Below are 10,127 nucleotides of genomic sequence, written 5' to 3'. Positions count from 1 at the left end.
CAGCAGGCGGCGCTTAGGGTTTCAGACACTGAAACCCTAAGTTGACTTTGGTTTTCGGGCTTGGGCATTGGTTTGGGCTGAAGGGTATTGGGCTGTTCGGATTTGGGCTATTCGGGTTTTGCTAGTTGGGCTGGTAGATTAGTTTAATTATTTTGGGTTTGCCCGGGGCCTGTAATGTTATTTGGGTATTGGGCTAGTGTTTAGGTGGGTAGTTGGGTTTTGGGTCTGCTGGAAATGGGCTGAGTAAAATTGGTCTGTACAGTGTGAATTGTCACCGACTACCAAATCTTCTCATTGTATCAACAAACCCCATTAACTCTAAGGATAAACTTCCAAAATGCTTCTTTACCTTAGATGCTTTTGTAGTATTTTATCATAGATGATGGTAATTTTTTATCTTTAAATTGGTATTTTAGAATCATAACATATATAAAATCCAACTATGAAACATTTAACCATTGAACAATAAAGTTGCAATCATTTCATTTTGATCTACCACACCTTTTACAAAAAGAAATGAAAACTTTCCATGAAATGCTTGTGTTGAGATTGATTAGTTGGACAAGCCCAAGCATAAAGTTTTCCATATGATGTGTTAGGATCATTGGATGCTAAGAAACGACAATATTGCACATTTTAATTAAGAGTTTTATTTTAATAGATATCATTTTCTATTCAATAAGTAAAGTATATTCAAATCATTTTAAGCAAAAAACAATTAAATTCCAAAACTAAATCAATTGTTTAGTTTGATAGAAAATGGAATTAAATCAATACTAAAATAATAGAGAAACTCAAGAAAAGTTTGTGGGTCAAGTAAGCTCCTTTCTCTAATATGAATAGTACTAAGAAAGTGGTCGGCTAATATATAAATCGTTGGGTTGTTATTTTGTGCTTTGAATAAATTTGAAATTAAGTAGAATTAGATTGTTTAAGAGATATGATAAAATTGTTGAAATTATTAATTCGAATTACATAACCGATCGAACTGGTTCAGAGAATTGATTGATGTATGAAAATGTATTGATATAGGTGCTAAGGTGAAGGAGGAGTGGGGAAACCAGATACCTAGTGTTTAAAATGGGAGAAAGAGAGGGGGGTGTAGGCACGTGGAGGTACGTAGCCGAGATTCGAAGAAAGGACATTGCATGAAGCATGGGATAATTGTAAGCCAAAGCAACCAAACCCCCCCAAAGCTTCAATTAAACGATTTAATTCTTTTTGCAGGGAATCATTTGATTATATCAAATCAAAAGCAATTACAAAAGCCATCCAAAGGGCGGTGTGGCGGCCTTCCTCTCTCACCTTTTTCTTCTTCTTCTTTTTGTCTTTCATATCCTAAACTCTCTCTCTCTCTCTCTTTGGATCTTCTTTAAAGCCTCCGTCTCTTTCTCTTAAACTGTAGTGAAGGCCAAGGATATAATAATCTCTCATACAATACAACCATATTCTTGGCTTTCACTGCCGCCCATTATTCCATCTCTCTGATATCATTGGTTGTTTATTAATAATAATAAAAAAGATGGGTGCTGTTTCATTGCCTCCTGGTTTTAGGTTCCACCCGACGGACGAGGAGCTCGTCGTTTATTATCTCAAGAGAAAGATTAATGGGCGCAAGATTGAATTGGAGATCATCCCTGAAGTTGATCTTTACAAGTGTGAGCCTTGGGACTTACCAGGTACTCTTTTTCTGCCACTTTTTTTTTTTCATTTTCAAACAGTATTTTTAAGTTTAACAGCAAGAAAGGAACAATTAATTGTTTTTATTTTTGAAAATCTAAAATAGTATGATATACTTATTATTAGAAAAGAACTTTGGGAAAATATATATACAACTCTCAAACACATTCAATAATACAATATTATCCAACAATTTCTTGTTCGAATGACAAGAGTATTAAATTATAGTTTAATCCGAAATAATCTTAATAATTATAAAAATAATTAAAATATTTTAAATAACTTAAATCTTTCAAATATAATATATTTAACTGGTTAGATTATTTCACATCTATGATTTGAGTAATACCTGTATTCAGGTATAATATATGCTATTATATGTTTAATTATTAATAAATGTAAAGGTAACCCTAAATTTGTGAAAGGGGAATCTTCATAAAATGATTTGTAGAAGAAGATTGTTTGTATTTTCAAAATAATCCGTAATCACATGCACCATATACGTGCTTTATGTTTATGATACAAAAAAAAAAACATCCTAAAATCTTAGCTTAAGACATGTGTAATTGTTGCAAATGTTTTCTTGTTACCAAATAATCCATACCAAATAATCCATAATCACATGCATCATATAAATTTGCAGGGAAATCCTTATTACCCAGCAAAGATCTTGAATGGTACTTTTTTAGTCCTCGAGACCGTAAGTACCCAAATGGATCAAGGACAAATCGAGCAACTAAATCTGGGTATTGGAAAGCCACGGGGAAAGACAGGAAAGTGAATTCTCAGACACGAGCTGTAGGGATGAAAAAAACCCTGGTTTACTATCGAGGAAGAGCACCCCATGGCACTCGAACCAATTGGGTCATGCATGAATATCGTCTCGACGAACGCGAATGCGAATCGGCTTCCTTAGGCTTGCAGGTTAGGTTACCTCACCGTTTCCACACAAATTTTCTTCGTACCATTGCATGAACTTCACTGATCGGTTAATGATTGCAGGATGCTTATGCTCTTTGCCGTGTGTTTAAGAAAACTGCAATTCCCCCCAAGGTTCCTGGGGACCATTACCAAGCCGTCGCGACTCCAAATCAGATTGCTTACGAACATTCTTCGAGCTTCGAAGAGAGTTCCGATTTTGGTATCCCGATCGATACACGTTCGCCGAGTGTTCTCAATCGGTCACCTATCGACATTTGCGATGCCAACGAGGTTAAATGGATGCAATCCTTGTCCCATGATGTGTTTGGCTTAAACAATGCATCCTTCACAAACTACGAAACGTTACCCTACCATCCATCCAAGGTAAATAGTTTTTCAATAATTTAATAAAATTAGAATCAGAAATTAGTACAACTTTATAAGCATTTTTTTATAAGTTTTATTGTAGAACCGATTTTTTATGTTTTATTTTTATATTGTATAACAATTTTTTATCAATAACAACAATAACGTAAAGTATAAAGTAAACTATTTACTGAATTTTTTCTCTATTACGACATATTATTAAATGTTATATGTCTAACATTCATTTCTCTCTCTGTAATATTTAATTTTTTTATAAATAAATGAGACTAGAGAATTAATTGTAACTTAATAGTTAATCGGTGCACTAAATCACTATTTTTGTAGGTTGATGTGGCACTAGAATGTGCAAGACTACAGCACCGGTTGGCACTGCCACCATTGGAGGTGGAAGATTTCCCTCGACTTGGATTCACCAACTATAAGCTGATGGCAACACCACCACCACCACCAACGCGTGAAACCGATATACTGCAGGAGATTCTCTCGGTAAATCCAATCGGCCATGAAGATGCTTGGGGGGCTAGTTCAAGCAATAATAATGCCGATGATTTCACTTTCATGACTGCCAAAAGCATGTACCAAAACCAAGTGAACGAGACGAGCTGTGCACAATACATGAATAAACCTTTGGAAGAAGCCATTACAAGGCCCATAGATATAACTGAGCTGCAGGGAGAGAGAATGGCTGAAAATTCGAGATGGGTGGGAATGTCAAGCAAAGATCTAGAGCAGGTAGCATGCATTTTTAATACATTCATTTACATATATAATTGGTCAAATTTGTTTTTGGTCCTTATACTATGCTCAAATTTAAGAATTAGTCATTATATTTTAATTTGGCATAATTAGTCTTCTATTTTTAGACTATCATTAGTTAACCTAAATCGTTAAACCACATTAATTATTTCATTTAAAATACTATAGTAGATTTTTCTTAAAAAAGACTGTTTCCGGCACAAAATTAATGTCAAACATGATGGGTTGGGAATAGCATTTTTTTTTAGATTAACTAATGGTTTTATAAAGTGGTGGACTAAATTATGCCGAATTAAAATATATGATCTACCAACTAATGTTTGTGTAATAATAAAATACAATACATTGTATTCTTAAGGAAAGAATTTAACTATGAGCCCAGAATATGACCAGGAGTTGGCAGGGCACTGGCTCCCCTAAAATGAAAATTTTTACCTTTATTCTTTTTATAATTTTAAAAAATTTACATTAGTATATGATAAAATTAAACTTTGGGCCTCCAAGAATGAGAAAAAATTGATTTAATCCTTTAAAATTATAAAGATATAGGCTATTAAAATGGTGAATTTTCACTTTTGCTATCATAAAAATATATAACTTTATTCTGGCTCCCCCTAAAAAAATTTTCTAGCTCCGCCCCTGAATATGACATTATTGAGAGGGATCAGCCATGAACCCCAAAAGTGTCTTCATGGACCGTAAATTGAATATGAATGATACCTAAATATACAAAAAAAAATAGGGAGAGAGGGATTAAATCCAAAATCTAAGCATAGTAGAAGGACCAAAACCAGAATTTGATGCACAATTCTTATTTACTCCTTTCATTTGATTCGATGGACAGTATTGTTTCATGGAAGAAAACAAGGTTGTTCCTATTGAAAACATTTCAAGTTTTACAAGAAATGAAGACAATGGCATCCAAGGTAGGTTACCAAAGATTCAAAGTCCCATGTCACCTCCTCTTAGTTCTTTTCTCTCAGACTTAAAAAAAATTCTATATTTCTTTTGTTTTTTGCATGCAGGAAATGGACATGATTATAATAGTTTCGAATTCGATGACACCGGTATCAACAATCCAGAAATGGAAGATTTCACACATGGATTCATCGACGATGACCCCAACGATCATCAATTTTTAGACGAAGGCAACATGGACGATCTTACCACCTCACCAAGCTTTGAACTCGTCGAAGACATCAAAATCAACCATGGAATGTTCGTTTCAACTCGGCAAGTTGCCAACACGTTCTTCCACCAGACACTGCCTTCTCAAACAGTCCAGGTCCATCAAAATGCAATGACACCAACCAGCTTCCATTTCCAAGTGGAGAAACACAAAGGGAAGTGCATGGCAACAACCATGAGTACCTTCACAAAGCAATGCAAAGAAGCTTTAAGTGGCTTCCTTTGTATGCTTGTGCTTCTCTTGTATGTTGGGGAAGAAGATGATGGATTGAATGGTGGTTCAAAGGAGTGTAATAAGGAGAAGGAAGTGACAGATTATTTGTTGATCAAGTCTAAAGCTAGCAGTTGGAATGACTTTGGGTTGGTTTGGAAAAAATTGGGGTTTTTTTTCACCATTTCTTTGGTTTTGTGTACATTGTTATGCTGACCCATTTGGTGTAATTTTAATTTTATAGTTGTCAATTAGGAAAGGTGGAAAAGCAATGGAAGGTGCCTTCTCCATGGTTGAACACACAGTTTATCTTTAATTTCATATTGTAATGTTTTAATACTAATCAACCATAGGAACTCATGAATAAATTAATGCAGTCCATTTTTAGCTTATGAAATTGTTAATTATGTATTTTCTTTTTCTCTAAATCAAACTAAGAATTGGGTTTTCTTTTCATGGCAATATCTTTAAATTTCTTCTTTAAAAAAATTCATTCAGTTACCCTTAAATTATATTGTATCAAGGGTTTTCATTTAAATTTATTTGGTGGAATAGTTTTTGCTTAGTACAATTATTTGTTCAAAAAGAGATAAGCTTGAATATAATTATAATTCCTTAACTGTCAGTCAAGAACACTTATGTTTAGGACAATTGATCATTCAAGATAATTAAATCCAAAACAATTCACTGCAATTTAAAACATTTCTAGTTCAATACAATTCTATTGAGAACAGCTTTGATTTAAGAATGAATGTCATTCAAAACCGTTGTTGTAAAACATTATCTTCATAAAAAATATAGAAGAAGATGAAATGACCTTGGTATTAATAGGATTCTTAGATTACGCTCATTTTTGTATGTTCATAAATTAAAATTAGAAACAATTAAAAACTTTTACCTATGGTATTTACTCTACTTCTTTTTTTAAATAATTTTATTATAAGTTCTGATCATGTCTGCTATTTTAGCTTATTCTCAACCTATAAATAAGAGGATAACGTGTTTCAACGCACTTGAACCCACATTCTCCTACTTTGGCAACAATATTCATGCCAATCGAATTAAGACCCAATCGATAAATTGTTATATGTTAAGTATTTATATATTTGTAATTGAAATTTCTCTTCATTATGTCTATTTAATATTCTAATTTTGTAACTCTTATTCTTTACAGCAACGCATAAGAGTTTTCGCAACTCATTTTAAGTGCATTTGAAGTACAAAAGTTGTTTCTTTTTACTAAGTCTTATCTTTAGACACACTTAAGTTTATTTCACCATCTCTCCTCCTTATTGCATTCACCATTAAGTACCCCTAGGCACATAATATCCAATAAGTTGAATTATCTATACTTTACAAAAGTTACGGATTTAGTTTCTGTACTTTAATTTAGTTAATTTCAGTCCCTATACTTTTTTAAATTGGTCACTTTTAGTTTCTGTATTTTTTAAATTTCGAAATTTTAGTCCTGGCCTAAACAAATGCAGATAAATCCATTTGGTTAGATTCAATTACTAGTTATGTATTATGCGTACAATTGTACGTAGATTAAGCCCATGTTCTCCACTTGGATCATTCTAAGTCCTTATACTTTTCAAAATTTGAAATTTTGGTCTTGCTGCAAATGACAACCGATAGTCTATTAATTGAATTTTTAGTGAGTAATACGTTGAAATAACAAGTTGATATGCCATTATGCATATGATAATATGTTTTCCACATCAAATTTCGGAAATAGGAAAACTTAACTTAATGAATTTAACCATTATCATTTGCTGAGGACTAAACTTTTAAATTTTAATAAGTACAAAGACTGAAATAATTAAATTAGAATATAAGAAATAAATCTACAATAATTTTAAAATACAAAAACTAATAGCAGAATCTAACCATAATAATACTTTGTAAATGCTATGTGATCACTGAACTTGGAATAAAGATATCTCAATATCCAATCCTCAACCTCACTCTTTCTAACCCATCATACATGATTTATCCTATGTCTAGCACTAGTTTGGGCATGAAAGAAGGTGGAATTTATTATCATTTCTAACACATATATAGCAATTTGTGATTTAAAATATCGCCTTTTTTACTTTATTCAAAACTTTTTTTTCATTGTCGATTGAGTCTTAATTTGATTGTCATAAGTATTGTTATCAATGCAGAGAGACGCGAGTTCGAATGTATTGAAACGCATTATCTTCCTATTTATGGTTTAGGGAGGACTAGGGGTAGTTTTAGGCATTATGTCAACAAAAGCAAATATGATCAGACTTTTTATCTATTAATAATATTTATTTCGTTAGTGTATTTATTTGTCAATTAATTTTCAATCAATAGAATTATATTAGAATATACTTAAATTTTATTAATCAAAATTCGGATCAACGATTAGAGGTGAGTGTTCGATCAAATCGAGTCGAAAAATTCAAGTTAATTAAGTTGACGAGTCTCGTTTTATTATCCTAACTCAATTTGAAATATTTTCGAATCGAGTTTAATATAGTAAAATTGTTCAATTTAAATTAAAAAAAATTAAACATGTCAAATTACTTTTTTACCATATAACTAATTTTATTTTAGAGCGTATAAATTTGAAACCATATATATTTTTGAAAAAAAAATTCAAAGCAAAATAAGAAAAAAAAAAGATACTTTAGTATAATAAACTTGCATCACTAATTTATTTATTTAGGTCCCTAAATTTATTATTTTAGAATTTTTTTTATATATTCTTTAGATTTTTTTTTTAGATTTCATATATATGTATTTATATATATATAAATGTCTGAATTTTTTTATAAATATTTGGATTTTTAAAATTTAATTTAATTTTTTTTGAAAATTTTTAAATTTTTGTTAAGAGAGACACCAATTTATTCATTTTCAAAATTGAATAGGACCAAATATATTTACACAATATGTTATTTGAGTTATTCAAATTTTTCGTTTGTAAAATTTAACTCGACTCGAACTCAAAACTCGAATTACTCATTTAAATTGACTCGAAAAAATAAAATAACTCGAATAACTTAATTCAATTAACTCAAAATTAAAAAAAAAATTAACCTTTCTAATCGAATCAAGTTTAGAAAAGTTTTGATGGTGGTACCAATGATATCGAAACTGAAACGGATGAAGGAGATACTGGTTTAGTAAGTGCCGGAGTTATCTCGATTGTTGAAATTTTGGGGATGAAATTGAGTTGATGGGTTTAGTATAGACTTTTCACTCTTGGTCAATTAAGTGAAGGCCCAAAACCTTTCATTAAACTTTAAATGAGGCCAAGCATTTGAATGAGTATTTGGGCTACAAATTTGTTAGGCTCTTTTTCAAAGTTATTTTATAGTCATCCCTTTCTATTCCTAATTGAAATAAAAGGATTAAATCGGGACTTAAACTAGGTAACTATTTTTACATTGAGATTTAGATTTATTTGTTTAAGTTAGTCTCTAAATTTGATAATTGTTCTCGTAATGGGGTTTCAACTGTTGGGATTTCAAGGAAATATCATCAATGACTAACTTGGAAAAAAAGTTCAAGCCCCAAATTCGGAACAATTTTCAAGTGCAGGATCTAACTTGGACAAAAAAAAATGTTCAAGCCCTAATGAAGGCATAATTACCAAATTCAGGCCCCAACAAGTTATTTAATTTAAATTAAAAATAATAAATATTAGTTAATATATTATTTCAATAAAAGATTAAATTTTATATTAAAATATATTAATCTCATTTTTTTAATAAATTAAATTAAATTTTTAAATTTTATGAAAGATATTATCTAAATCACACTAATTATTATGAATATATCATAAAATTTTTAATTTGAAATTTTTAAAAAATTAAAATATTATTTGAATCTCAAATGTTGTTACACGTATCTCAAATGTTATTATAAGTATATAACAATGACTTCTTTATAACATCTAAAATTTCAGTAAACAAATGAGATTGTTATAAAAAAAGATTCACCGTATAAAATTATCATTTTTTAATTAAAAAATTATCCTATTAAAAATATGTTTTACTTTTTAAAAATAAAATACCCTTTTGTTATAAATTTATAATAAATTGTATTTTTTATTTTTTAAAATTATTTTAATTTTTCATATTATAATCAAATAAAATCATTGAATTAATTAAATCAATTAAATAAAAAATCAATAACCAACAATAGCTGGATATAATAATAAGGCATATTTCCCATCCAAAAGGAGAACCTAGATTCAAATATTAGAGAAAAATTTATTGAGAGGGATAACCACAGACCATGAGCTAGAGGTGTCCATGGGCTGGGTTGAGCCCAACAAAAAATTTAGGCTCATTTGCCAATAGATTTAAAATTTTGCACAAGTTCGACCAAGCTCATCTATATTAATTTTTTTATATAGTTTTAAAATATATATATAATACATTAAAAATACTAAAAATATTAAAATAAATATTTCCTAATAAATTGAAAATAAATTTTTAAAAAATATGTATACTGAAATAACAAAAAATAAATATAACTTAACAAGCAAATATGAAAAATAATAATAAAATAAACAATAAAACAAGAGTTATACAATATTCAAATAATAACAATAAAATAGTAATAACATAATTACGAAATTGTAGTAAAATAATGAAAAACATAACAAGAAAATAGTAAGAAAAAACAATAAATCTTTTACTTTTATATTTGAGCGAAGCTAAATTTGAGTAAAAAAAACCTTACATTCTTAAACAAATATGGTTTGCCAAAACCTTTTTGGGAGACTATCGATGGACAAATCAACCCTGAACATGATATAAGAAAAACAATAAAAAAATTGATGCCTTTTCAAGTCCATCAAATACCCATAGCCGGCACATTCCTGTCTCATGAACCAAAATACTCGGCGGCTTTTATTTGGTTTGACCATGATGAGGAAAGTCCAAAAAAAGCCACCATCTGACATTCAATCAGTGTTGTAGGTTTTGATTAATGTTTCTTG

General features: G+C 30.1%; 1 protein-coding gene across 1 annotated transcript; it reads left to right on the top strand.

Moving 5' to 3' along the window:
• The first annotated feature begins 1,269 nt into the window (after positions 1–1,269).
• LOC107916960 (NAC domain-containing protein 86) lies at positions 1,270–5,533 on the top strand. The gene is made up of 6 exons (XM_016846339.2): positions 1,270–1,679; positions 2,324–2,604; positions 2,683–2,985; positions 3,313–3,720; positions 4,589–4,670; positions 4,770–5,533. Exons 1-6 carry the CDS (start codon positions 1,523–1,525, stop codon positions 5,357–5,359), a joined length of 1,821 nt encoding a protein of 606 aa, XP_016701828.2. The 5' UTR covers positions 1,270–1,522; the 3' UTR covers positions 5,360–5,533.
• Positions 5,534–10,127: the final 4,594 nt, after the last annotated feature.

The sequence above is a fragment of the Gossypium hirsutum genome, chromosome D08 (assembly GCF_007990345.1).
Source record: "Gossypium hirsutum isolate 1008001.06 chromosome D08, Gossypium_hirsutum_v2.1, whole genome shotgun sequence".
In the NCBI taxonomy this organism is placed as follows: Eukaryota; Viridiplantae; Streptophyta; class Magnoliopsida; order Malvales; family Malvaceae; genus Gossypium; species Gossypium hirsutum.
The sequence above is the reverse complement of the archived record's forward strand: the minus strand, read 5'-3'. Positions and strand labels throughout refer to the sequence as shown.